At 69.5% G+C, this 26,739-nt stretch overlaps 2 protein-coding genes and 1 long non-coding RNA gene across 3 annotated transcripts; 2 read left to right on the forward strand and 1 right to left on the reverse strand.

The window, feature by feature from the left end:
* Window positions 1-5,317: 5,317 nt before the first annotated feature.
* Window positions 5,318-7,163, reverse strand: EIF4E1B (eukaryotic translation initiation factor 4E family member 1B). Its single transcript, XM_068960107.1, has 7 exons — window positions 7,158-7,163; window positions 6,896-7,005; window positions 6,676-6,771; window positions 6,393-6,456; window positions 6,004-6,117; window positions 5,740-5,879; window positions 5,318-5,514 (listed from the first exon to the last, which is right to left on the reverse strand). Exons 1-7 carry the CDS (start codon window positions 7,161-7,163, stop codon window positions 5,400-5,402), a joined length of 645 nt encoding a protein of 214 aa, XP_068816208.1. The 3' UTR covers window positions 5,318-5,399.
* A 2,194-nt stretch (window positions 7,164-9,357) lies between these two features.
* SNCB (synuclein beta) lies at window positions 9,358-13,965 on the forward strand. Its single transcript, XM_068959510.1, has 6 exons — window positions 9,358-9,480; window positions 9,607-9,734; window positions 11,512-11,550; window positions 11,915-12,033; window positions 12,870-12,959; window positions 13,198-13,965. The coding sequence occupies exons 2-6, from the start codon at window positions 9,614-9,616 to the stop codon at window positions 13,228-13,230; spliced, it is 402 nt and encodes a 133-aa protein (XP_068815611.1). The 5' UTR covers window positions 9,358-9,480; window positions 9,607-9,613; the 3' UTR covers window positions 13,231-13,965.
* A 9,239-nt stretch (window positions 13,966-23,204) lies between these two features.
* On the forward strand, window positions 23,205-26,713 carry LOC138069106 (uncharacterized). Its single transcript, XR_011143919.1, has 3 exons — window positions 23,205-23,582; window positions 26,290-26,375; window positions 26,612-26,713. It is a non-coding gene; the product is annotated as an uncharacterized lncRNA (long non-coding RNA).
* The last annotated feature ends 26 nt before the right edge of the window (window positions 26,714-26,739 follow it).

Here is a 26,739-nt window from a genome sequence, read left to right on the forward strand (position 1 = left end):
GGTGCAAGGAGGGGAAGCACAGAGACAGGTGGCGCTGCCCTGCGCCCCGGCAGCCCCAGGCCTGCGGCTGCTCCCCCGAGCCAGCAGAGCGGCAGGTCCCTGGGCCATGCTGCGGGGACGTGGCAGCACTCCTGGAGCCCCCCCAGGCTGCTCAGACACATCTGTGTCAAAGGGAGACACAGGCAGGTCCCTTCGAGCCGGGGGAGCCGAGGGACGGGGCTGCGGCGCGGGCAGCGGAGCCGGGCATGGTGCCCCCCGGCAGTGCCCACCCACCGGCTGGCGCACGGCGAACCTGGGGGTGCGCTGCTGCCGCAGGCGCTGGGCTGGAGGCTCGTGGGCGCAGCGCCTGGGGGAGGACAAGGCCCCGCGGGCACATGCCAGCCAGCCGGGGCGCACCGAGGCCACGGCACGGGGCCAGCGGAGCCAAAGCACCCGTGGCTGGAGGGGCGCGGGGCAGGGCGGCAGGGGCAGCTCTGCCGGCGCCGGGGCGCTGTTTCAGCCCCCCAGAGCAGCACGCTGCGATGAATCCTGCAGGCCTGCAGCCAGGCTGCCTCTGTCCTCGTCCCTGTCCCTATCCCACCCCTCTGCTCCTCCTGCCTGTCTCTGCCAAGCCAGCAAGTGCCAGCCTGTCCCTGCGGGGAAGGAGAGTGCTCAGCCGTGTTGCAGGAGCGTGGCTGCCAGCATCTTGCAGATGAGAAGTGACAGCGAGGGACCCTTCTCAGGTGCAGGTTCCCTGCAGCACGGGGCACAGAGATGCGGTCCCCCTCTCCCCCGCCTCCACCCCCCCGGCAGTAGGGATGGCCCTGCAGGCATGTAACCTCTTCCCTGCCACGCAAACCCCGCCACTGGGCAGAAGCAGCACGGAGCAGCCAGGCAGCGTCGGCGCTGCTGCTGCCTGCCTGCCCCGTGCTGCAGGGAGCAGGATGGGGCAGGCAGAGCCCGAGGCTGGGAGCAGGACACCTGGGTGCAGCCTGGCTGCTGCGCCCCGGTCTGTCCTGTCACCCTCTCCAGGGCTACCCCACCAGGCCCGTTAGTACCAGCTGCCTCGTTTTGCTGGGGCATTAAGGCAGCAGGGTAATGAGTCTCATCTGACTGTGCCTGCAGTGTGGGAGAGGAGGCTGCACGCAATGTCTCGTTAGCTGCACCCTGTTAATCCAGGGCATCCTGAGGCAGGTGGGATGGGGGCTGCAGGGAGGGCAGGCTGTGCGGGGAGCCCGAGGGGTCTGCAGGCCTCTCGCCTCCCACGTCTTCTGCGCTGGCTGCTGCTGTCTCTGGGGAGTTGTCATGGGAACGGCACGCCGCGGGTACCCCTCGCCGTGGAGACAGGATGCTGCTGCCGGTCCTGGGGGCTGGAGGTGCCCAGCGTGCCCACGTCCTGCTCACCGGGGCCTGTGGCACCCCCATGGCACCTGGGCAGATGGAGGGGGCAGCGAGGTGGGCACAGGCAGTGCTGCAGGCAACGGGGGGCCACGGCACAGGGGGGCCGGAGAGGCACCGACACTGGCACTGGTGCCACCAGACTGGCCGGCACGGCGCGGGCACCGGCTGGGCACAGCCCCAGCGCCGGCAGCCGCGCTGCCTGCCCACTCCCCGGTGAGCCAGCGCTGCCTGTTCTTCCCCAGCCCACGCGCCCGGCGGCGGAGCCAGCAGTTTCTTCCCCCATCTGTTTTGGGGATTTTAATCCTGCAGCATCCATACCTGCGGTTGCAGCAGAATGGGTGCCCTGCACCCAGGGAGCTCCTGGCCCCTCTGTACCAGGCGCGTGCCAGGAGCTGGAGCACCCAGCACAGAGGCAGGATCTGTCCTTGCTGCCGGAGCCGCCTCTGCCAGTGGCATGGGGGGAGCCTGGGCTGGCAGCCCGCTGCATGCCAGCTGCCAGCAAGGTGACGGGCGCCAGCCACCCAGGCAGGGCATCCTGCTATGGGGGGAGACGTGGCCCCTGCCCCAGTGCCAGCCTGGGCAGCAGGAGCGAGCCACAGCGGAGGTGGCCACCCCCATCCCCGCTGCGCCCCCAGGGCCCCGCATCTCCCATCCTTGCTGCACTCCCACACCCTGGTCCCGTGGCCCCAAGCCCCACATCTCTGCCCCCCCGCCCTCACGGCTCCGTGCCCCCACGCCACCTGCAGCCCCCACTGCAGGGGAGCATCATGTCCGCCGCCAGCTGCCCCTTCCTGTTGATCAGCACTAATTTTTAATCATGATTAGTGGCAGGGCTGCCAGCTTGGCTGCCAGCTGGGACGGCTGCCCGGCGTGAGGCAGGCCAGGGGCAGCCCTGGCACAGCCGTGCCTGCCGGGGGGTCCTGGGTGCCTCCCACCTCGCAGCCCCCTCCACCCCCTGCGCAGGGCCCCAGGGCGGAGGAGCCGAGGACGGAGGGCACCGCGTTCCCAAAGGGAGAGCGCCGGGTGGGCACCCTTCGGCCCCTGGCCTGGCTTGGCTGCAGGGCTGCCAGGAGCCCATAAAGCTGCTAGAGACAAATGGCTCCTATTACTTTTCCAATCAAATGAAATCCCTGCTACGGCTTCATGTGAATGGCAATAAACTGCGCCAGCGCACAGCAGCGCGTGCCACCCTCCCGGCCAAGGTAACCTTGGCCCTCCAGCGTGGTGGGGCCTGAGCACGTGGCCCTGTGCTCCCAGGGCATCGCACCCAGATGCACCTACGGTCCTGGAGGCCATAGCCCCCCACCCTGCACCCACGGCCCTTGAATACCCGGTCCCTGCTGGGGGGAGACCCAGAGGGCAAAGTGCTGGCAGGAGAGCGCTGCCACGTCGGCATTAGCCTGGGGGCATTTGCCTTGTGGGCACATGCCACCCTCTTTGCAGCCCCCCACCCAGCACCCAACACACATGCACCCCACACAGCATGCCTTGAGCAGCCCCAGCCCCACGCAGCCCACGCATCCCTAGCACATGCGCCTCATCTCCCCTCCTGCCCGCACGACTCGCCCCCGCCAGTGCCCATCCCTGCAGGGCCGAGCCCCTAGACCCCAGGGGCAAAACTGAGGCCCGTGTTACCCTGGCCGCCATGGGAGGTGGCTGTGCCTGAGGGTGGGCACAGACGGGGGGGGGTCCTCTCTGATGCTGGCCTGTCACAGCACACCCGGCCCGTTAGCCCTCATGTGCCACACACATGCACATGCACACACATGCATGCACACGAGCACGCTGGCAGGGGCAAGGCAGGGACGCTCACGTGGCCTGTGCCATCCTGCTGCCAAGCTGGGCACAGCCCCTGCCAAAGGCTCCAGCACCCCTGGGTGCTGCTCCGTGGTCCCTGCCTGATCCATCCCTATTAGCCCACACCCCCTGCCAACACCAGGAATAGCAATTATCAGCAGCAGGTGCTGAACGCTGCTAACGGGGAGCTCCTCTCCCCCTTGCAGCCTTGCTGCCCTGGGCACGGGGGTGAGGGGACCGGCACGGCCTGTGGAGAGGCTGGGGGGCACAGGGGTGCCCTGGCAGGCAGGGCGGTGGGTGCCACGGGTGCTCAGCCCCATAACAAGGTGGGGGGCCCCCGTGCCGGGCAGGGGAGCAAGTTCAGGCCGCAGAGGGGCAGGTGTCCCTCCACCCCCTTCATGCTGCTGCTGAAGGGGCACAAACAAGTGGCAATTAAAGGTGCATTGATCGGGGGTAGGGGGGGGCTCAGCACCTCCGACCACCCCCCCCCCCAAGCTTCATCCCCGGCGGCTCGGCAACATGCCCGGCTCCCGCCGGGGCTGGGGGCCGCTCTGGCAGCCCACCGCGGGCAGGCAGGGCTCTGGCAGCCCACCGCCGCGCCGGAGGTGGCCAAGGCCGGGCGAGCGGCACCATCGCGTGGCGAGGGGCTGCCAGTGCAGGCGAGCCCGGCCTGCGCCGCCGCCCCCTGCCCGCCCAGGGGGGCAGCAGGACCCGCTCCGCGCCCCCCAGCCCTGGCGCAGGGACCCCCACCTGCCCCCCACCCAAGGGAAGCGGGTGCAGGGTGCGCCAGGCAGACGACGAGCCCGGCTCGGCCACCCAGGAGGAGCCGCGGGGGGCTGGCAGCACCGCAGAGGGGCCGGGGCACAGCACGCTCCAGCTGACCCCCCGCGGCTGCACACCGTGTGGAGCATCGTCCCCAGCGAAGGTGACCTGCCAAGGCCACCGGGCACCACGTCCGCAGCTTCGTGGTGCAGAGGCTGCACGGGCTGGGCCTGCCTCCAGCAATTTTAAATAGCAGAGAGAGCGCTGTGACTTTGCCCCCTTGCAGGAGGGCCCCAGCACGGAGGCAGCTCCCTGCACAGCCCACGGGCAGGCAGCAGCCCCAGCTGCAAGCAGCAGCAGCGCTGTGTGTGGCCCACGCTCTTAGTGATGGGAAGCAAGGGGCCCTCAGCCCCCACCTGCCCTGCAGGGCCCCATACGCACAGAGAGGGCTTTGGGTTCAAGAGGAGGTGCAGATGCCCAGATCTGCTGGACACACTGTCCCAAGGCAGGGCACGGATCCTTGCGCTGGGACTGGAGATCCCCGGCTGCTCAGAGAGGGGATGGACAGCCTGGGGCACCCCAGGGCAAGGACTGCCAGGAGGGACAGCAGACGATGCAGGACAGCAAGCAGGAAGGCTAGGGAAGGGAGGGGACAGAAGTAGCTGCAGCTAAAGAGGACATCAAAGTCACAGGGCTTGACATACTGAGGACAGGAGCCTCTCGCACTGCAGGTCTGGCAGCTTGGGATGGCTGTAAGCCCCAGCAGTGCCACCTCATCACATGCACCAAGGCAGGAGTGGGGGATGCAAGTGAGGGCAGCCTGAGCTCAGCAGCCCACCTGGCTCTTGCCGGGCCTGGGCGCTCATGAGGATGGGCACAGCATCTCCAGCAGGAAAGCTGGTCTTCCACTAGGAAGCCTGCGTCCCACTACTGCAGAGGGCTGAGCTGATCGAGGGAGCCACGCAGCAGGGAGCTGGACTCCCCCTCCGCCCCAGCTCACAGGGCACCAGGCTGTAACCAAACCTCAGCTGGGAGATGACAGAGCCAGCATCCTCCCAGGGACTATCCGGAGGGCCCCCCAGACCAGAGGGGCACCCCTGCAGCCCCAGGGAGAGGGGTCCCAACCAAGTCCCAGGCGCTGGGGTTGCGGGCAGCGGCCTCCAGCACTGCAGGAGATGGTCAGCACAGGGGCAGGCAGCAACCCAAGCCCGGAGCCAGGCTGCCAACCCTGCAGTTGGCAGTGCAGCAGGTATGGGGTATGGCAGTTCATGGTCACCCTCTTAAGAGGCACCCCTCCCTCCCCCCCAAAACAAGAGCCAGCCCTCCCCCCTGGGCAGCAGCATACCCAGGGCCCCAGCACAGCCCAGGACACAGCAACCGTGTTCAGCTGCAGCAATTTCATTCTGGGGTTTCACAGGTCCCCCCCTCACAGGTTGAAGGACCCCCAGCTCTCCCCACTGTCACACCACAAACTTGTTCTTGGTGAGGGAGCCACTCTTGGTGGCCGTGTCCGCATGGGCCTGGTACCCAATAGCCACCTTCTGCGACAGGCCCAGGTGCTCCTTGTAGACACGCCTGGAGGAGAGAGGGAGGGCTGCAGAGACACTTTCCCCTCCAGCTCCCTGCTGGGGAACAGGACACCCAAACCACCAGCCCTGATCAGCCATGGGGGACAATGGAGGGGAACAAGCTCAGGGCAAAAGGCAGAGAAATGACCCCACTGTTATGGGGCCCATTCCCCAGAGGGGACCAAGGGCCCAGGTGACCTTTGCAGGGAGGGATCTGCAGGGGTTGTGTTACCCGATGTGGGTGACCCCTTCACGGTTCTCCGCCTCCCGGGTCCAGATGGCGATCTTGTCCCCCTTGGCACGGATGTTGATGACGGCCCCGCACACCTCATCGCTGTACTCATCAAACATCTCCCCGATGAGGCACAGCAGCTGCCCAGAGAAGGGGGGGAGCCCAGGACAGTCCCAGCCACCCATGGCAGGGAAACACCATTGCCTTGACCCCATGGAGTGGCACAAGAGGTGGGAGCAGGGCCAGCACAGGACGTGCACTCACCGTCTCCAGCCAGAAGCGGTCCAGCTCTGTGTGCCTCTGCTGCTTGGCCAGCGTGATGAGCCAGCGCCCGCCACGCTTGTTCTGGTTGTCCTCCCACATGGGCTCGATCCCGTCCTGGGCAGAGGCGAGACAGCGGTCAGGCCTGCCGAGCGCACGGCCAGAGCTGGCTCGGCGTGCAGGGAGCTGTGAGCGCTTGGCCAAGCTTCCTGCGCTGCAGCCAGGGCACCCTGGTGAGCCCGTGCCACCTCGGCAGGGACCTGGGAACGTACCGCCAGCCAGAGGGGCGACGCAGGGGGAGGGGTGGTGAGGGATAGGGACGGTGCAGCAGGGAGAGATTGCACCCGGGGTGCTGCCAGTTGCTCCCAGGAGAGGGGGGCAGGGTGTCCCACCTTGAAGAGGGAGTAGTCGCAGCCCGACGTGAGCTTGCTGGCAAGCTGGATGTGAGTGTACAGGCTGCAGTGGGTCAGAGACAAGACACAAAAGCAGGTAAGAAGGGACATCTCAGAGACCCCGGCACCCCTGCCGCAGCCCAGGCCCCCAGCACCAGGCTCCCCCCACAGCCTGGCAGCACAGAGCGGGGCTGGCACAGCAGCACACTGCATGGCACAGAGACCCCAGCATCCCTTCTTGCCACCCCGAGGGGGCACAGCACCGGCCCAGCAGGGCACTCACGCCCAGAAGTCCTCCACTGTGCTGAACTTCGTGACAAGGCGCAGGTTCGCCTGCCACATCTTGCTCTTGTCGTTCTTGAAGAACCACAGCGCCCACCTGGGGAAGGAAGGGCGGGCAGGGGGATCAGTGGTGCCAGAGCCCCCACTCAGCCCCAGCACCTCCTCATGCCAGGGGAGGCTCCCTGAGGCTCAGCCCCAGCCACCACCCCAGGACCCCATACCTGTTCTGCAGGGGGTGCTTGCCCAGGCTTTCTGCCAGAAGCAGCTCCTGCTGCTGAGCCCGCCGCCGCCTCTGCTCCTCTTGCCTCCTCTGGGGAAGGAGAGATAGCCCCTAGGAGCCCTATGGCCACCCCACTAGAGCCTCCACAGAACCAGCAGCTACAGTATAAGGGGGCTGAGACCCCCCACAGGCCCACCAGCCTCCCCCAAACAAGCCCCACAGCCAGAAGCCCCAGGGACTCAGCCCTCAAGGCAGGAACCCACCTGCATCATGACCAACACAGGCCTCTCAGCCAGCCCCGGCTCTTAAGGGCCCACAGCCGGGCGGGACGAGCGGCCAGCCCCACCGCACCTGGCCAGGCCCTGCCGGGCGGGAGGGCAGCCTGCTGGGAAGGGGTATGGAGACTGCTTCTCTGGTGGTGGGGGCAAGGCAGGGGGGACGGGGAGGGATGGGGTCAGGGCAGAGGGGGATGAGATGCGATGAGATGGGGACAGTGTGGGATGGGGTTGAGAGAGGATGGTGAGGTATGGGGCAGGGGGGGATGCTACGCAGACAGGGTGGGATAGCCTCAGGATGGGATGGGGACAGAGTGGGATGGGGAGGATGGGATCAGGGCAGAATGGGACTAGATCAGGATGGGATGGGATGCAGAAGGGATGGGATCATAATGGGACGAGGACAGGGTAGGATGGGATGAAAACAGGATGTGATGGGAAGGGATGGGATCAGGGTGGGATGGTGACACAGTGCAGATGGCTGGGCTGGGATCAAGGTGGGATGGGACCAGAAGTGATGGGGATGGAGGGTCAGGACGGGATGGGGATGGGATTAGAACAGGATGGGATGGGGATGGGATGCAGATGGATGGGTTGGAGAGAAGGTGGGATGGAAGCGGGACTGACGGTGATGGAGGATCAGGATGGGATGGGGGTGGAATGGGATCAAGAAGGGATGGGATGGGGTGATGGGGATGGGGATAGAATGTGATGGGGAGAGGATATCATGGGGAGGGGATGGGATCAGGACAGATGCAATGGGGAAGAGATGGGATATGGGGACGGTATGTAGACATACCCTCTACACACAAGTATGTAGACATACTTGTATATCTACAAGTATCTGAAGGGGGGGTGTCGAGAGGATGAGGCTAGTCTCTTGTCTGTGGTACCAAGTGACAGGACAAGAGGCAACGGGCAGAAACTGAACCACAGGAAGTTCTGTCTGAACAGGAGGAAAAACTTCTCGACTGGGAGGGTGACGGAGCACTGGCACAGGTCGCCCAGAGAGGTAGTGGAGTCTCCTTCCCTGGAGATATTCAAAACCTGTCTGGATGCGGTCCTGGGAAATATGCTCTAGAGGACCCTGCTTGAGCAGGGAGGTTGGACTAGATGATCTCCAGAGGTCCCTTCCAACCTCAACCATTCTGTGATTCTGTGAGGGGATGGGATCAGGATGGGATGAAATGGGATGGGCACAGGGATGGGATGGGGAAGAGATGGGATTTGGGGAGGGGATGGGATCAGGATGCGAGGGGATGGGATCAGGACAGGATGGGGTGGGGGATAGGAGTGGGATCAGGACAGATGCAATGGGAAAGAGATGGGATATGGGGAGGGGATGGGATCACGATGGGATGAAATGGGATGGGGATGGGATGGGATGGGGAAGGGATGGGGAAGAGATGGGATATGGGGAGGGGATGGGGTCAGGATGGGATGAAATGGGATGGGGACAGGGAAGGGATGGGGAAGGGATGGGATATGGAGAGGAGATGGGATATGGGGAGGGGATGGGGTCACGATGGGATGAAATGGGATGGGGACAGGGAAGGGATAGGGAAGGGATGGGATATGGGGAGGGGATGGGGTCACGATGGGATGAAATGGGATGGGATGGGGAAGAGGTGGGATATGGGGAGGGGATGGGGTCAGGATGGGATGAAATGGGATGGGGACAGGGAAGGGATGGGATATGGGGAGGGGATGGGATATGGGGAGGGGATAGGATCACGATGGGATGAAATGGGATGGGGACAGGGAAGGGATAGGGAAGGGATGGGATATGGGGAGGGGATGGGATATGGGGAGGGGATGGGATCACGATGGGATGAAATGGGATGGGGATGGGATGGGATGGGGAAGAGATGGGATATGGGGAGGGGATGGGGTCAGGATGGGATGAAATGGGATGGGGACAGGGATGGGATACGGGGAGGGGATGGGATATGGGGAGAGGATGGGGTCAGGATGGGATACAACGGAATGGGGACAAGCAGGGCGGCGGGGGAGGGGGGGGCCAGGGCAGAGCAGGGGGCGAGGGCAGAGCAGCGCCCGTGGGGGAGCAGCCCGCGGTGCCGGGGCGCCGCACGGAGCCGCGGCGCGGGGGGACGGTGCCGCTGCCGCCGCCGCGCGGGGCGGGGGGCGGGCGCGGCCGGCGCGGTCCCCCCCGCGCAACGCAGCACGGCGCAGCGCAGCGCGGCGCGCCCGGCGCTCCGGCACAGCCGCACTGAGCCCGCCCCGCCGCAGCCCGGCCCGGCCCGGCCCGGCCCGCGCCGAGCCCCGCCCGTCCCCGCCGCCGCCGAGCCAGGTCGGGAGCGCGGCGCGGGGCCGGGGCCGGGGCCGGGGGATGCGCGGGGCCGGGCCGGGCTGCGGCGGGGGGGTCGCGCCGGGCCGCACCGGGCCGGGGATGAAACCGTACGGCCTGTCCCCGCAGAGCCGCCATGGAGGTGTTCATGAAGGGCTTGTCCAAGGCCAAGGAGGGGGTGGTCGCCGCCGCCGAGAAGACCAAGCAGGGGGTGGCCGAGGCGGCCGAGAAGACCAAGGAGGGGGTCCTCTATGTCGGTAAGGGCCTGCCCCCCGTGCCTGCCCTTGCCTGTCCCTGCCTCTGCCCTTGCCTGCCTCTGCCCATCCCCTGCTGCCCCCGCCGGTCCTGGCCCGCCGATGCTCCCCTGCTTGCTCCTTGCCCAGCCCCTGCCCCCTGCCCTTGCCCCCTGTGCCCACCGCTTGCGCACAGAGGAGGATGGGGACCCGCGGGCAGGTCAGGGTTTGGGGTTGGTTGTGGGGCTGGGACCCCCTCGGAGGGGGAGGTCTCCCCTGGCTCCCAGGGGTCTGACCCGGCGAGCCCCGCAGCTCCTTGCTGAGGATGCTCTGGGGACATGAGCGCAGAGGGACTGGAGACCAGGCCCTGCTTTCTGCAGTTTCCCCACAGCTCAGTGAGCCCCTGATGCTGGGATGCATCCGCCTTGAAGCGAAGGGGCTGGGGGCATGTTTGTGCTATCTCCCTTGGAGAGACCAGGCCCTGGACCGCACGCGCCATGCACCCGTGCACCCTGCCTGGGCACCCAGAGCTCTGCAAGACTCTCCCCTGCACCGGGACAGGCAGCTGGAGGTGCTCCCTCCATCGTGCCCCAACTGGGCTGGGGGCCGCAGGCATGGCCTGGCCCTGCCGTTTGCGGCCGTTTCCTAGAAGACGTTGCTGGGAGGGAAGAGGTGGCTCCCCGGCAGGCTGCACAGGCCCAGCTGTGGCTTCAGGCTGCCTGGGGAAAGCACCGGTGACTGCCCATGGCTTTCAGCCAGAGGGAGGGAACAGGAGGGCTGGCTGCTCCCGGCTGCTCCATCCCACCGTGCCCTGCCTGGATGGTTGGAGGGGGTGCGCTCTGCCAGAGGGCTCGGGCCCCGGAGCCGTTGCTGCGTGGCCGGGTTGTGCGAGCTGGGGCCCAGCCTGGCAGCCCCGCTGGGCGAGGGGCCGGAGCGGGGAGGCTGGGCTGGGGGCAGGAACCGTGCCCCGGGGGCTGGCAGGGGAGCAGGGCTCATCCTACCAGGGGGGTTGTGCCCCAGCTGGGGGTCCAGCAGCTCAAGGTGCGCCCCAAGACCCCCCCATCCTGCAGGAGCTGCCCCACCCGCTGCTGCCCCTGCCTTGCCCTCCATTGCAGGCACCCTGCTCCTATCCTGCCAGCATCCTGAATTGCGGAGGCAGCGTCTCCCTGCCGGAGAGGAGCCTGGCAGGGCCGGCGCAGCCAGCGGCAGGACCTGGTCCCCGGGCTGCTCTGACTGCAGCGCTGCCCGCGCCGTGCTGGCGTTAATTCGGGGTATTGATCCCGGCTCCCAGAGGAGGCCTTGCTCAGCGGTGCAGCCGGCGCGTGCTCTGCCCATCGGCGCCCCAGCGTGAAACCGGTCCCGGGGGCCTCTGCCCTGCCTTGGCACGCAGTGTGGCTCGGCTCGGGGCTCCCGGGGCTCGTCCCCTGCCCCAGAGCTGCCTCTTCCTCGCAGCCCCCTGGCTGTGAGCCGTGCTGTGCCCGCGGGGTTTCCCACGGCCCTGAGCGCCCACCCCGAGCTCCTCTAACCCGCTCCCCGGGAGCCGCGCTGCCCCAGCCCGGACCTGCTGGGCCTGGGCACCTGCGGGGACCAGCAGTGTCCGGATGAGCCTTGCACGGAGCCAGGTGGGTGCTCAGCACCCCCGGCTGTGCCAGCGCAGCTCAGGGGCTGATGCCCTGTGCAGGGGTGGGGGCAGGATGCTGCCCCCAGCCCAGCGCAGCCCAGCCGGGCCCTGGGCACGGCGCGGGGCACCGCCTGGGCCCCGACCCCTCTAACCCCTCTCTTTCTCTCTTTCTACCCCCAGGGAGCAAAACCCAAGGCGTGGTGCAAGGCGTCACCTCAGGTACATCGCTCCCCTCCGGCTCCCCGAGGCGGCACCCCCTCTCGCCCCGAGTGGGCCGCCGCGCTAACGAGATCAGAGGCTAATTGAGGGCCTGTGATGTCACTGGGCTAAAGCCTCTTATATAACCGGGCCTGCAACAAAGGATTTGTGGCTGCTGCTCACACTCCGTGCCCAGCTGCAGAGCCGCGTCCCAGCCCCCCTCCCGGCGCCGGGCCGCCGCAGCAGCAGGAGGAGGAGGGGATGGCCTCATCCTGCCCCGCTACTCCCCAGCAGGCCCCAGGGCTGCCCCCCCGTGCCACGGCGCGGCGGCCCCCTGGCCCTGCCCGGCCCGGGGGGCGCTGACGCTTGTCCCCGGCTCTTGCAGTGGCTGAGAAGGCGAAGGAGCAGGCGTCCCAGCTGGGCGAAGCGGCTTTCTCCGGCGCCGGCAACATCGCGGCTGCCACGGGGCTGGTCAAGAAGGAGGAGTTCCCTGCGGACCTGAAGGTGAGCCGCCCCGCGGCGCACGGGAGCAGCCCCGGGGGCTTTGCTGCACCTGCGGCGCGGGCTGGCGCGTCCCCAGGCTTGGCGAGCATCGCTCCCGCTGCTCCCAGCCCGGCGGCGGGGGGCTGGCAGCGTGCGCCCGCCGCCTTGCCCTGCGGGTCCCCGCCGGCCCTGCCTGCGCCCGGGGCGGTGGTGCCGCGCAGGGCTGCTGCTGCCGCGGGCAGGCCTGCGGGGGCTCGCACGGGGGCCCGGGGCGGCGCGGCGCTCCGGCGGGCTGCGAGGTGACCTGGCAGCTGCGGGAGCCGAGGAGCGGGGAGGGGCGGCGGGTTTGCATCTCGCCGCCCCGATGAGCCGGTCGCTTCCAGCTTAGCCCAAAATAGCAGCAGCTGAAGAAATGAGGCCACAGCAGCCACCGCCACTGTGCGGGGACGGGCAGCCCCCCTTCCCCCCTGCCAGCCGCTCTGCCAGCCCCCCGGGAAGGGGTTATCCGGCACCGCCCTCCCCTGCCGGGATGCAGGGGGCTCCCGCGGTCCCCAGCCCCCGGAGCCTGCGGGGTGGCCCGTGCGGGGCCAGCACGTGTCTGCGGCCCGGGGCCGAGGCTGGGAGCAGCACGAGGGGCCTCAGCTCCCCCGCCCGGTCGCCGTCACCCCCCGGCTAGGCCGGCCCATGCGTGCCCCTTGGTGCCCCGGCATCCCCCGGCACGGCCCCGCCGGTGCCCCCCCGCAGACCTCGCAGCGGTGCCGGTCGCTGCCCGGTCCTGCAGGTCTGGCAGGGGCAGGGCGGGCGGGTGACGCGCGGGGGGCTGCGTGCGTGGCGCTGACCGCCCAGTTTCCCCCCAGCCGGAGGAAGTGGCCCAGGAGGCCGTCGAGGAGCCGCTGGTCGAGCCGCTGCTGGAGCCGGAGGGGGAAAACTACGAGGAGCCCCCGCAGGTGAGGGGACGAGGTGGCAGGGGGCACCGCGGGGACCACGGGCCACCAGCGCTCAGCCCGCGGTGGCCACCGTGCTGCAGAGCAAAGCCTGGAGCCCGGCTGCCTGGGCGCGCGCAGCCCTGCAGTCGCGAGGCGGTGGGGCCGCGGGCTGGCGGGCATGGGGCTGGCAGCGCGCAGCCCGGCCGGGCTCCCTGCCCTGCCTCCTCGCAAGCGCCGTCTTTCCCCCCCGCCGCTGCAGGAGGAATACCAGGAATACGAGCCAGAGGCATAATGGACCCCCATCCTCGCCTCTTCCACCAGCAGCACAACGAACCGCCGGCGGCCCCCCGCTCCTCCCCAGCCAGCCCCGGCCGGTGCCCGCGCGCCGGGGAGGGTCAGCGGTGCCCCTGCCCCGTTCGCTCACGAGTTCTTCCTCCAGTTCCGTTCCAAGGGACCGTGTCCGTGTCTCCGTGTCGTGTCTAGCCGTGAGAAACCCGTCGTGCCCGAGCCCCGGAGCCCCGGCGTGTGCCCGAGCCGTGGGCGCTGCCCGCAGGGGCCGGCGGGCGGGCGCGCGTGGGTGCGGGTGTCCGCGAAGCCCGGGTTTGTCGCCCTGTGTCCCTCGCAGCGCCATAAGCCCCGGCTGTGTCCTGGTGCGTCTGTGTCTGTACAAAGCATGTTCACCCGCTCGCGGGCTGCTGTACATTTTGCTTGCACGCGTGTCCCTGTGGTTCTGCTCCAGTAATTGTGGAACTATTTTTTCTTCTTCTTTTTTTTTTTTTTTATATCTATCTATCTATCTATGGGTGGATGGGTCTTTCGCCTTCGTGAGCCCTTGGCGCCTGGGCCCGCTCGCCCAGCCTGCTGGGCGGTGCCGGTGCCCGCGCTCCCCCGGGTCCCGTAGTGCCGACGCTGTGTTGTGACGTGGCATGGATATCCCCCACCCCGTCGCTCGATGTGCAATAGGAGCGCAGCTGCCAGCGACACAGCTGCCCCCCCTGTCCGTGAATAAAGCCAACTCTTGTCTCTAGCCCCCTGGTCCTGGTTGCGGGGTCCCTGCGGGCAAGGGGAGCCGTGGCTCGGTTCGTTTTGGGGGGGGCGAAAGTGGGGCTAGAGCAGAAGAGCCACGCCGCCTCAGGCAGATGGGGGACTGGGCAGGACTGGTCCTCGTGATCCTTCCAGTGCCCAGAGAAGGGGGCCACCAGCCCAGCCTGGGCCCCGGCCAGCCTCCAGCCCGCGGCTGCGGCACAGGTGGGGACGAGGGGCTGGGCTGAGCCTACCCCCGTGCACGCCGGGTTAAATCCCCGACCTGCGCCGGCTCGCCAGCCTTGTCGGCAAGGAGCGAATCTGCAGCGGTCAGCACGGACACGCAACGGGCTTGCTGACACCTGCAAATCCCAGCCGTGGCTCCGCCGCCTGTGCGGGTGCCAGTCGCAGCAGCGCCCGCAGTGCCCACCACGCGCCCCTGGGCCCTGCCTTAAACGGGCCAAGCTGGGCTCCCCCAAACGGTAGCAGGCTAGGAGGGAGCAGGGCTGGGAACAGCAAATCCTTTGAGAGCCTGCATGAGAGACGTGGACAGTGGCTGACGGCGTGACGGACTCTGCGGGTCGCCGTCCCCTGACCCAGAGCCAGGCTGGGACACCCCCGCTACGCAGGAGCAGCCTCTTGCAGCATGCGTGGGCTGGCCCCTATCCTAGAGCTGAGGCACTTTGTTATCCCCTTGTCTAACTGTGCCCCACGGATGCCCCCAGCCACGAGGGAGGTGCACAAGCAGACCCCCACCAGCATCAGCACAGCTTCCTCCAGAGCCCAGGAGGCTGCAAGGGGGCTGGGGCAGAGGGGGTGCGGGGGAAACAGCCCGGGGCCAGGGAGAGGGCATGCTCGGGTAAACCGTTTATAGAGACCGGGATGTCCCCTCTGTGCAGCATGCGGTGTCCTGGGCACCTCGAGCCGCCTGGCTCTGCGCAGCAGGACTGTGACCCCCACCGTGCGGCCGGCAGCGATGCTGGGAAGGAGCTCTGAGGGACACTCGCTCAGCAGGTGAGGCCGGCCTCGTCGCGCCCAGCGAACACCGTCTCAGAGCACGTGGGAAGGCAGCCGGTCTGCGGTCCAGGCCCCGGTTGTACCTCGCAGCCACGTCCGTAATTTGCTAGAGGAACAGAGGAGCTGTGACGTTGGCGTGGGTGGGGAGGGGGGCGCACAGGCACCAGCGAGGAGGGTGCACACCTGGCCCCCCAGGCCCCTGGGCACCCAAGGGGGAAAAGGGCCACCTTCGCTGTAAACGACCACGGAGGCTCCTCGGGAAGACCTGGAGCTGTGTACGGGTGGGTCTGGACGTGCTGTGCCACCGCGACCCCACGCAGCTCTGCTGGGGACCTGCCTGCGCCCACGGCCGGGCTCCGCACACACCGCTCGCGCTGCTGAGCCTGCCACGGAGCCACCTGCCCCGGGGTGGCACGGACCCGCAGTGCCAGCACCACCCGCCGTGCCTGGGCTCAGCTGAGCAACCCGGCGAGGGGACACGCGTGCTCAGGGAGAGGGAGCAGCGGGACCCCCGTGTTCCCTCCTTGCCAGGAGCAACAAGGGCTGGGCAAGAGGCTTCGCTCGAAGTGCCGAGGCTGCTGCCGCGGGGGATGCTAACCCAGGCCTTGGGCTCCCCGGCAGGGAGTGACGATGGGGTGGGCACCCCTCACATGCAGCACAGCAGCGCTGCAGCGCGGTAAGGGGCCCCGCAGCAGCGATGGGGCCAGGCGGGGAGCCCCGAGAGGTCCCTCGGCCCACTGCTCCACGCTGCAGGCCGGTCCCGAACACGCGATGGCCCTCTCGGAGGACCCTCCGTTCCTGCCTTTCCACCCACAGCCGGCACTGCCCTGGCTCCGCGCCGGGGGGAAGGCACGCGGCTCACCCGCACGTCCCCCAGCAGCCTGCCCCCCAGCCTGCTGCCCCTCGCGGTGACTAAGGGGGGAGCACGCACAGCGCGGGGGCTCCTGCCCTGCCTGCACGGCCGGCCGTCTCCACCGGCCAGACCCCATCGGTCGCGTCCCCGGGGCTCCTGGGGTTCGCACGAGCCCAGAGCCTGGCCTGCCGCCTCCGGGCACCTCCGCAGCCGGCCCGAGCCCTCGGCGTCGCTCCCCGGGGGCTCATCGGGGCAGCGGAGGGCAGCGTCGGGGAGCCTGGATCAAGTGAGCCAGGACAGCCCTCGGTGGCGGTGGGCGCTCACACAAGGCGAGCCTGGAGCCCGGGGTCGGGAGGGTGGGGATGTGCCCCCGGCCTTGCCCAAGCGCTGCTCCAGGTGGAGCAGGAGGTGGCAGCCGGGCTCCCGCTGGCGCTAGAAGCTGACGTGGCTGTGGTTCGGGCGGACGTGGTTCGGGCGCTTCAGCTACTCGAAGGGTCCGGTCACGCCGCCTGCACTTACATACGCGTTCTGCCAAGGACAAGCAGAAGGGCGATCCGAGCCCCGTGACTGATCTGAGGATCTCTCCTCATCCGCCTTGCCTCCCTCCCCGTACCCTGGGCTCTGCTCTGGGGCACAGTCCTGAGGGTCCTGGGATGGCCCAATCCTAGCGCCGCAGTGGCTCTCTACTGTCTCGGAGCAGAGATGCCAGCTGCTCTGACAGCCCATGCGAGGCAGCACCATTTGCTGTTGGCCCACCAGCATCCGTGGTCTACCACGGCTCAGCCAGACCAGCCCTGAGGCACGAGGGTACAGGAGGAAAACCAGCAAACTGGACTCCCGACATGCACTCAGGGCCTGGGGGCAAGGCAGGAGAACAGGCCAGCCGAGACAACAGCATTAACACTGCAGACGCCAGAGCCCGGTGGAGCTAGGCTGGATCCTCATCAGTGCAGGTGAGAACAGCTTTTGGCCCTAATGGCCGGTGAAGCTGCCATCTCCCTTTGCGTTTGGGGATGGATGTACTGAGATGATGAGGATGTTCCTTTGCAGGAATATCTCATGCGCTGCTGGTGTAGTGGGGCCATTTGACAGCTTCTGCAGTGATCTTAGAGCACAAGCAGAGCAAAGGCGATGTGGGACAGAAGAAATGAAAGAAGAAGCCCATGACGGGCAGCTTTCCCTGCTGCTGGGATCCCCCCACCATTTTGAGTGGCAGGGGCCTGAGCCCTCGCCGCCCCACTGGAGCTGTTCAAGCTCAGGATCAGCAAACACTCAGAGCCCCTTTTCTGCACAGGATGCTTGAAAGTTCAGGCTGCAAAAGACCTTGGCTGTGACAGAGTCCCAGGTGCCAGCATGTCCTGTCCCTTCAGGCCCTCGAGCTCGCACTCAAGGCAGAAGCCTGCGGAGGTACCAGCGGAGGGAAGGGCTATGCAAGTAGCTTGGCTCTTCTCACAGGAACAGGTATTTTGCAGTGTATGCCCCAAAGCGCTTGCTGGCTTGCTACAGCTCCTAAAAGCAAAGCTGGTTCCTGAGACTGCAAAAACATCTCCCAAACAAAGCAGAATTATAAACATAAGTAGCCAAGGACTTTGTCCTTCTCATTCTCTGCAACATGAGCAAATCAGGGGACCTCGGGAAAGGGAAAGGATGAGCAAAGGCAGGATGGTTCCTGGGGGCACTGTGGGCACCAGCTCTGGGTGCAAGCTCAGTGCAAAGCCTCCTTCCCCATTGCAGAGAGCTGTGGTGGGCAGCGAGCGTTCAGAAGAAAGCATCGCCCCGCCAGGCAGCCCAACTGCAAAGTGCCAGGAGCAGGCGTCAGCCACCCACGTCCTGGCTCATTTCTCCCTCCAAAGGGAGGGAAATGCAGGACATGCAGCCGGCCAGCTGCAGCGATGCCCGTCCGTGGTGGCTCAGCAGCGTCAGGGCAGCAGTGCCCGGCGGAGAGCGGGAGCTCCTGGCATACAGCAGGGGGAAGCACTTCACCGCGGCTGGGAGCGGGCCCCAGGCTGCAGGAAGGAAAGCCCGACCCGGGAGGAGAGGGCAAAGGCAGGGCCAGCAGCCCGGGCGTCCCCGTGAGCTCCCAGCCCTCCGGGTGAGGCAGGGCACAGACCCGCGCCAGCCGGGAGCGAGCCAGGACCCCCAGGACAGCCGGAGGAGACGGGGGCCGCGCTCTCAGGCAGGACCTTCGCAGCGGGTGACATCAGCGCTCGCCTGCGGCTGGGTTGGGAGGTGACAGATGTACGGAGCTGGCGCTGGCAGCAGCTCACTCCACCCCGCCTGGCAGCGCTCCCTGCATCCTGCCACCCCTCCGCTCTGCCCTACTGCCCTCCGCAGGCAGCAGGTCTCAAAAACCGCCCCAAGGAGCGCTAGCTGCCACGGGGCGTCCCTCCGCACGAAACGCCCCGGAGGCTGCATCTGTGCAAGCGCTGGGTGTTAGCGGGCATGGGCTGGCTGAGAGAGCTCTCCTGGAAAGCAGAGGCAGAAAGAGCCCAAGGAAGCACCATCCCCAGAGCTACAGCCGGGCTGGGCGCTCACCTGCCGCACAAAGGCCTTGCCGGGGAGGCCGGGCTCAGGCCGACGCGTCCATGCAGCGCCCGCTGGGGAGGCGGTCCTCAGCGCCCCGCGGGCCCCGTGCCCGGTGGTGGAGAGCGCCCGTGGATCCCCCTGGCTAAGGGGCTTTCCTGTCAGCAGGCCTGAGCGCTGATACCCTGCGGGACCGGGCAGGGAGGAGCGAAGGCTGAAGTCTCACCTGGGACCAGGTGTCTGAGCTTATCTGGTCCCCCAGTGCGTGGGGAGGGGGGGGTGTCAGCTATCCAGCACCTCTCCCGCTCCCCAGGACTGACATCTGGGGCCAGCCCACTGATCCCACGCCCTGCGGAGGTGGGAAATCCGTCAAAACCTGTCTTTGCAATTCACTTGCTGTGCTCAAACGCATGAGATGCATCGGGCCAGGGGATTTCCACGGGCTGCTCGTGTTCTAGGACACACCAACAAGTCTCCTGTCTGAAGCACAGCGCTGACCATAAACCAGGGTCTGCCCCGCTTCGCTCAGGCATTAACACCTTCGGCTCTTGCAGGGTCTTTGCGACGTCCCTTCCCAACCCTTTGCAGGCAGCAGTGAGTGCAGAAGTCCTCGTCCCGAAACTGCCGGTGGGAATCCAGGGGGAATGACCTGGGTAATGCCCAGGTCAGACCCTGTCGCTCGCGGCCGGCAGCACCCCTGCCGCCGGCTGGGCCAGCCCCGAAGGAGGCTTTCCCTGCTCCCGTTTGCAGCCCTCCCACGAGACAGAGAAAGCAGGGAGCCGGCCGCGGCGCAGCAGGGCAGCGGCCCGTGCCGACAGGCAGCGCGCGGGAGGCTGCAAGGCGCACACCTCTTGCAGGACAGGGACGAACGTACACATCCCTTCTTGGCCACCTCTACGCTGAAGTGCCTGTTATTTTCTGCAGCTCGTGCGTCTGTGCAAGAACATCAAAATGCGGTTGTTATCGCAGGCCCCAAAGAGAAACCGCGGAGCCAAGGTAAGGCCCCCGGGCCGCCCACCCCCTCTGCCGACACAGCCCGCTGTGCCCGGGGCGCTAATCCCCGCAGCTCAGGACCCTTGCTGTACCGCAGAGGGAGCGGGGCGAACTCGCCGTCCCTTTGCTTGCACCCTCCCGACGGCTCGCTGAATCGGCCCGGCCCCAGCACCAGCGGCGGCGGCGGCGGGAGCGTCCCCACAGCTCACCGCCCCTCTGCCCCCGGCGCTGCTTCCCACGGGCGCCGGGTGAGCGCTGCACGTTGCAAGCGCCTTCTCCCTGCCTGTCGGAGGGCAGCCCCGCCACGCGGGCCGAGGGGCCGCGCCAGCGCAGCGGGAGCAGCGGGGAAGGAGAGGAGGGAAGTCACCGCGCGCTGCCGCCCAGCAGCCCTCACGCCCGCCGTGGCACCACCAAAAGGGACATCTGGAAGAGCCCTGGCGGCCCAGCCAGACGTCCCCCGCCAGCCCGCCCGCTGCCCGCGGCCAGGAGGTGGCCGCACCAGTCGTGACTCTCCTGGCAAATCCCGGCAAAGGGGCAGCTGACGCCCTGGGAAGGCAAGGGGCTGGCGGCCGGACCCCCGGCCACACGTGGCTCCCTGCGAACGAGAAGCGGCCCGTGAAGAGCAGCCCCCAAGCCAGGGCAGGATACGGCCCCTGGGCCTGTTGCAAACGCCACCAGCCAGAGCCAAATCCACGACATCCCAGGGATGGAGACTATTTCAGAGGCGCGGTGCCTGACGCTCCTGGGCAACGCGGCCGGCCGGGGCTGGCGGCGGCGCGTCCGAGCCGGCCGGCGGAGCGCTCTGCACCTCCGCAGCGCTTCCGGGTCTCACAGCCTCTAACGGGCTCCTCCGACTCACTGCCCATCCCGAGGCCGAGTCGCCGACCGCTTTCCCTTCCCCTCACACTTACCGCCACGGCCCAGGTGTGTGTCATGAGTGCAGCCAGGGCTTTTACTTTGCCGGCACCAGTTGAGCTGCTGAAACGGGCCCCTGGGAGGAGAGAAAGATGAAATGACGAGTACCTGCCTTTTTGCCACAAATGGCACAGAGGAAACGTAGGAAGGGTTTTGATGCTCCTGAAACCGCAGCATCTAGTTGCAATAGGTGATCAAAAATCGTTCAGCTAGACCTGCTCCTCCAGACAACCAGCGTTTCCTAAAAGCCAGCCCTCCCGCGGAGGCAGGCCTTTGCTTTGGAGAGCGCCGGTGGGCCGCCCAGCCGGGGCACGGGTAAAGTCTCTGGCTGCCGGTGGGCAGACGGGGGGCTGAGCCCCCTCAGGCTCGTAACAACAGTGCCCGCGCTGAGGCACGTGTCAGGTATGTCACCCCCCTCCGTGAGCACACGGTGTTTAGGCTGCCGGCGGGGATGGCCACCGGCCACGCTTGCTCCGCGGCAAGCTGGGACCGCTGGGCGGCACCTAAGGGTGGCAAGCGGCCCCGTGGCTGCGTGCGGCTAAGGAGGGTGTCCCCGAGGGTGGCGAGGTGCCCTCGCCCGCTCAGCCGGGCCGCCCCCCGCCGCCCTGCCCTGCGAACGCTGCCGTCGCCTTCCCTGGAAAACCCTCGCGAGGGGCCCTGTCCCCCCCCCCACCAGTGCCAGAGCCGGGGGCAGCACCCGCCGCCTCCACCGGCCAAAGGCTTTGCCGGCACGCGGAGGGGGCCGTGCGCGCCGGGCGGCGGGGGGCCCCGCGCGCGTGCCGCCCCGGCGGCAGCGTGCTGCCTGCCTGCCGGCGTGGGTGCAGCCGGGCGCGCTCACGTGGCTGGGCCCGTGCGCGCGTGGGAGGGGGGGACGCGGCGTGCGGGGAGGGGGCTGCCGCGCTACCTGCGCCGACAGCCCCCTCGGGGAGGGGGGGGGGATGCGCTTTTCAGGCGGCTGGCTGACTCCTCCAGCGCGGCGCGCGGGAGTGCGTTGCCAAGGCGATGGGGACCATCTTACTCATCCTCCTCGCTATTGTTCTCCTGCCAGCCCGTGAGGTGCCCGGGTGGGGAGCGGAGGAGGAGGAGGGAGCCAGCCGGGGAGGAAGGCTGCCTGGCGGGAGGGGAAGGGCCCTCCCGCGGTCAGGGGGGCCACCCCGGGAGGGGATGGAGAGATGCTCAGATGCAAGGTGCCGACGGGGGAGAGGAGAGCGGGGCCGTCGCGGGGCCGAGCAGCCCCCAGCAGGGCTGAGAGCAGAGGCGAGGGCCAGTGAGACGGGGTGGGGGCCCCATTGCAAAGGCACGGCAGGGCGACAGGGTCCAGGCCTGGCTCTGCCCCCACGTGGGCAGCACACAACGCAAACCCCTCGCCCCGCCGGGCACCCCGCACTGCCCCCTTGCTTGGACCGGCAGCCCCACGGCAGGGCCAGCCGGGCCCCCGAGGGGCTGGCGGAGGCCGTGGGGCTGGGACCTGCGCAGCGTGCGGGGCCCCGTGCGGGGAGGGGGCAGCGGGTGGTATGGCCACGGCCGGGGCGAGCACCCTGCGCGCACTGGGCAGCTGCTGGGCGGGTTGTGACTGCGCTGGTTTTGCACCCTGTGCAACAAGGAGCTGCCGGCACAACAGCCGGAGCACGGTGCTGGCTGCTCTGGGGTGGCGCCGAGGGGCTGGGGGGGTGTCAGGGCGGCGGCGGTCTGCAGCAGGGCCACGCTGGCCGCCCGCCGCAGCGCCCACCTCCGCCCGCCGTTCCCCGCAGCAGAGCCCCGCGGGGTGCACGGTGGCAACGGGGGCCCATGCGGGTGCCGCGTGCCCCCGACGCACCAACCCGCAGCCGGGCGCACGCACAGCGCCGGCTGTGCGCACGCTTGGCGCCCGGGGCTCGCGCCGCCCCTGCCCACCCCGGCCCCCTGCACGGGCGGCCGCGTGCACCCGCCCCAGCGGCCGCGGCGCCCCGGCTGGCGCTGGGGCCGCCCCGCGCCCGTCGCAGCCCTCGGGACCCCGGCGGCCGGGCGGGGGCCTGCCCCGCTCTGCCCCGGGGAGGCATCGCTCCGCTATTTATTTTGCTATGCTTCCTCCCTATTTTTAGCATTCGGGGTTTTGTTCCAGCCTGGCTGTTTACTGGAAGGAGCATTTCCACCGCCAGCCTCCCCCGTTTCCAGGCAACCAGGTGTGCCAGGCCTGCCGATGGCTCCGGCGCCCGCCCCGCCGCCCCGCCGCCCTATAGATCTATAGGGCCCTATAGGGCCTGGCAGGAGCGCGGGCGGGAGACCCGCCTTGGGGCTAGCGTGAACCCCCGTGGCGCCGGGCTCCTGGCCAGGGCTCTCCGGGGAGCAGCCCTGTCCCCGGGGCTCGCCGGAGCCGCAGCCAAATTCAGCAAGGCGAGCGGGTGCCCCGAAGCGGTGGCGGCCGCGGGAGGACCCCAGCGCGGTCCCGCTGCACCCCCGGGCGCCCGGAGGGAGGGCAGCCTGCCGGCCCGCTCGCCTTCGCCTGCGGGAGCCACGCTGCTGCCCCTGCTGCGCCGTGCCCGGCGCGGGACCGTGGCCGTCCCTTCCCCGGGGCCCGCGCTCGGCCCCGCCGCGGCCGGGGACCCCGCTCCGGCGCCGTGTTTTGCGGATGAAAGATGGTGCGCGGCAGCGACGGGAGGGTGAATCAGGCGTGAGTCACGAGCGCAGGTGGCGGGGAGGAAACGGCAGGGCCCCCCCGTGCCCCGCGCGCCCCACGGCCGGCAGGGCGACGGGACGGGCTCCCTGCCCTCTTCCTGGGTCCCCGCAGGGGGCAGCGTCGGGGACACGGAGACCCCCCTCGGCGCACCCCGCGGCAGGGGGGCAGCCCTGCGAGCGCGGGACCCCGGCCCCGGAGCGCGGTGCTGGGGGCGGCCGGGGAAATCCCCGGGAGCAGGGGGAGCGGGGCTGCCGCCGCGGCGAGGCGAGCGGAGCCCGGCGGAGCGGAGCAGAGCCCAGGCGAGCAGGCCGCCTTCCCCCCGCAGCGCGAGCGGGAGTGCGTGGGAAGGAGTTAGACAAAGCCTGAGCCCGGGAGCAGAGGCAGCGCTGCCGGGGAGGGAGACGGGGACGCTTCGGGGGAAGTTCTCCCCTTCCCGTCCTCCCCCGAGGGCCAGGGGGGGCGAAGGAGCCGTCCTTCCTCACCTCCGTGGCCGCTAGCGCTGCAGAGGGGAGCCCCGGCATCCCCATCCCCGGGGCCGGGCGGGCTGTGGGGCACAGACCCCCGCCGAGGGGCTGGGGGAGCTGGGAGCGGGGCCGTGCGGGCGGCCCCGTGGTGATGCCCAGGAGGAGGGAGCAAGGTGGAAAGCGGCCGTCTCCGTCGCAAGGTAGGAGGGGAAACGGGCCCCGTGCTCCCCTGCTCCCCCCGCCAAGGGACAGCACCCCGGGCTGACGCGGCACCCGTCGGCCACGCCACGCCAGCCGGGCCCTGTGCCCCGCTGCGCCAGGGCGTATCGGGGGGCAGGTCCCCAGGGGTGACCGGGCGGCCGTGCCGGGGCACGCGCAGCCCCGACCGCGTCGGCGGGGTGGCTGTGTGCGGTGCCCTCATGGTGGGTTGATGGGATGGCAGTGATGGGCACTGGCCAGGGTGCCCGCGTTGGGTGCCGGGATGCCTGCCGGGGGTCAGTGCTGGGGTCCGGGCTGGGGGTCAGACCGGGGGTGCCTGCCCGGGGCTGGGGTCGGGGCTGGGGTGCTCGGTGGGGAAGCGCGCCCGGCGCCGCCGTGGGACCCCCGCGCTCCCCACGGCTGCCGGGCCGGGGTGCCGGGCCGGGGTGCCGCTGCGGGCGGCAGCCGGGGGAGCGGCCCGGGGCGCGGCGCCGCCCCCGCCGCCGCCCCACGCATGCTCGCCGCCGCCCAGCCGGCCGCGCCGGAGCGGAGCGGAGCGGGACAGGACGGGACGCGCCGCCGCCGCCGCAGGTACCCGCGGCCCCGGGGCCGCCGTCGGGCCGGGGCGCGCGCGGGGCGGCAGCCCGGGCCGGGGGTCGCGCCGCCCGGTGCCGCCGGGGCCCGGCTACCGCCGCTCTGCCCCGCGGGCCGGAGGGGGCGGCGGCCCGACGGGCGCGGGGGCGGCCTCCCGCTCCGGCCGGGGGGTCTCCCGGGGCGCCGCCGCGCGGGCCCCCGGCGGGGCAGCGGCGCTTTGTTCGGGCTCGCGGCGCCGCGGAGCGGGGCGTGTGCGCGCACACGCGTGGCGGGGCATGCACACGCGCGTGCCCGGGCCTGCCCGCGTGTCCGTGCTCGCGTGCGTGCGCGCGCACACGCAGGTGTGCGCGGCGGGGCTGCCGGCATCGACGGGCCGGTCCCGTGGGCTGGGTGCCCGCAGGCTCCGCGGGGGCATCGGGGTGCCGGGGCTGCTCGGGGCCGAGCCGAGGTGCGCGGGGCGCCCGCCCGGCCCCGCTGAGGGGAGGCGGCTGGCCGCGGGGCGTGGGGCAGCGTGCAGGGAGCAGGGGTTGGGGTGCAGCTACCTTTGAGGCCCCTTGGCCCGGCTGGGGGGCAGTGGAGGGGTCAGTGCTGCCTGGTCCCTGCTCCGGGGAGGGCTGCGAGAGCTGGCCCAGCTCCCACAGCCTTCAGGGACTCGCTCTGCTCTGCTTTTGAGACTGTTTTGCTTGGCTGTGCCTTCTCCCAGCGCCCAGGGGCTCCAGGCCAGCGGCAGGAATTAGCCGGCAGCGCCCGTGCGCAGAGGCGTCGGGTGCTCCTGGGTTAGGGGCCGCGTGCGCACTCCGCTCCGGAGCGGCACTGGCTCAACTCGAGGTCCCACTGGGAGCTCGTGGTCTCCCCGGAGAGCCTGGCGGTAGGAGGCTGGAGGGGGCTTGGGGTGTGACACCGGCCCGTGTCCCCGCAGCACGTGGCCTGTGCCACACGGCTCGGTGTCGGTGTGGGCACGGGCACCGCGAGCGGGGCGCAGGGATTAGCCCTGTGTGCAGCCGTGTAAGTGCGTCTCAGACACCCCCAGCAGAGCAGCCTCGCCCCCGCGCGGCACAGGCATGGCCCCGGGCAGGGTGCAGAGGGGTTTGGGGTGTCCCGGTGCCTGTGGGTGCCCCTTCGCCTCCCCGAGTGCTGTCGCCACGAGCGGAGGTCGGAAAGCGCTGTGTTTGTAGCTCCTTTCAGCGCAGCGGAGCTGCCGGAGCAGGAAGGAGCAGGGTGCCACCCCAGCGCAGCCAGGCCCTGCCAGGCGATCCTCCCCGCGGTGCTGGGTTTTGGGGGCAGAGTGCCTTTGCCCCGCTTGGACTTGTGCTGGGCAGGAGCTGGCTGGCGGCGCCCCGGCCCCGTGCTGGGGTGCCTGTGTGCGTCCAGGTCTGTGCAGAGCGGCTGGGAGATGTGCGAACCGCGGCCGCCTGGGACCGGCTGCAGGCCTTGGAGCTGGGGGGCTGCCACGGCCCGGGGGGGGCCTCCCTCGAGCTGCCGGGCTCCGGCCGCGCGGCGGAAGCGGGCGGAAAGGGAGCATGGCTGGCCCCGGAGGGGAGCCGGCTTCCCCGCTCCCTCGTCAGGGCACGGCTCCAGCTGCCCCGGGGGATTTGCCTTCCCAGGAGCGGGGTTGTGCCGAGTCCTCCCCGCAGGGTGCTGCTGACAGCCGAAGAGCAGACAAAGAGCAGACACGGCCCTGCACGGCTCCCCTAGCCCGTGGTGCTGCGGGTGCTGGGATGGGTGCTGGGCCGGGTGTCCCCAGGTGCGTGGGATCGGGGGGTCTGGCTGCCTTCCTCGCACCTGCCCCCTGTGTCCGCCACAGCCCCTGTTGAGCCATGGGGCCCTGCTCAGCGCCTCTTCCCGCTGCCCCTTGCAAGGGTGCTGTTGCCAGGGTGGCGTGGGTGCTGGGAGAGGAGGTGGCCCCGGCTGGTCCCCAGGAAGGGCAGAGCAGAGCTGCGCTGCAGGCTGCCTGCGCGCCCGGCCCGGCAGAGATGCCGGCTGGTGCTGGGCACCCTCCATGCCCCGGCTGCACCGGGCTGGCATACGGGCTGACGTGCCGAGCCCCCGTGCCGGGGTGCCCAGGGCTCTCCGCGCCCGCGGTGCGGGTGAGCTGAGCTGTTGCTCTCTCCGCAGGGGTGTCGAGGCCACGTCCTCACCGCTGGGGAAGCCACAACACCACCTGAATCTCACCCGAGCTCGGAGGAAGGCTGGCTTTTGCGGTAGGCAGCTGACACAGTTCCTCCCTTGGCGGCAGGCTCGGCATCGAGGGCCGCCGGGGGCTGGCAGGGTCCCCAAGGCAGCTGCCTGACCCGCTGTCGCAGGTGCTGCCGGGCAAAAAAGAGCTGACGGCTGCTCGTGCCCTGCTCGGGGGAGCCCGGGGTGCCCTGCAGCGTGGGCACGTGCGGCGCAGCGCGGCACAGCGGGCCCCGCTCACCTTCCCGTCTCTCTCTTGCAGCCCCGCCAGGCGCCGCGGCAGGACTAGCATGGGAGAGCCCTTCCCGGGGCATGGGCAGCGCTAAGGAGCCCCGGAGCCTGCAGCTGCTGGGCCGCGCGGCCGCCGCCGAGGAGGGCTGTCGGGCCGGT

The sequence above is a fragment of the Struthio camelus genome, chromosome 13 (assembly GCF_040807025.1).
Source record: "Struthio camelus isolate bStrCam1 chromosome 13, bStrCam1.hap1, whole genome shotgun sequence".
Taxonomy (NCBI): Eukaryota; Metazoa; Chordata; class Aves; order Struthioniformes; family Struthionidae; genus Struthio; species Struthio camelus.

Coding starts and splice junctions, on each gene's coding strand:
- EIF4E1B (XM_068960107.1), bottom strand. Junction 6,118..6,392: donor GCGACTACTCCCTCTTCAAG/GTGGGACACCCT, acceptor GCCTCTGCCCAG/GACGGGATCGAGCCCATGTG. Junction 5,880..6,003: donor ACCGCTTCTGGCTGGAGACG/GTGAGTGCACGT, acceptor TTCTCTGGGCAG/CTGCTGTGCCTCATCGGGGA.
- SNCB (XM_068959510.1), top strand. CDS start 9,614: ATGGAGGTGTTCATGAAGGGCTTGTCCAAGGCCAAGGAGGGGGTGGTC. Junction 12,034..12,869: donor AGTTCCCTGCGGACCTGAAG/GTGAGCCGCCCC, acceptor GTTTCCCCCCAG/CCGGAGGAAGTGGCCCAGGA. Junction 12,960..13,197: donor ACTACGAGGAGCCCCCGCAG/GTGAGGGGACGA, acceptor CCGCCGCTGCAG/GAGGAATACCAGGAATACGA.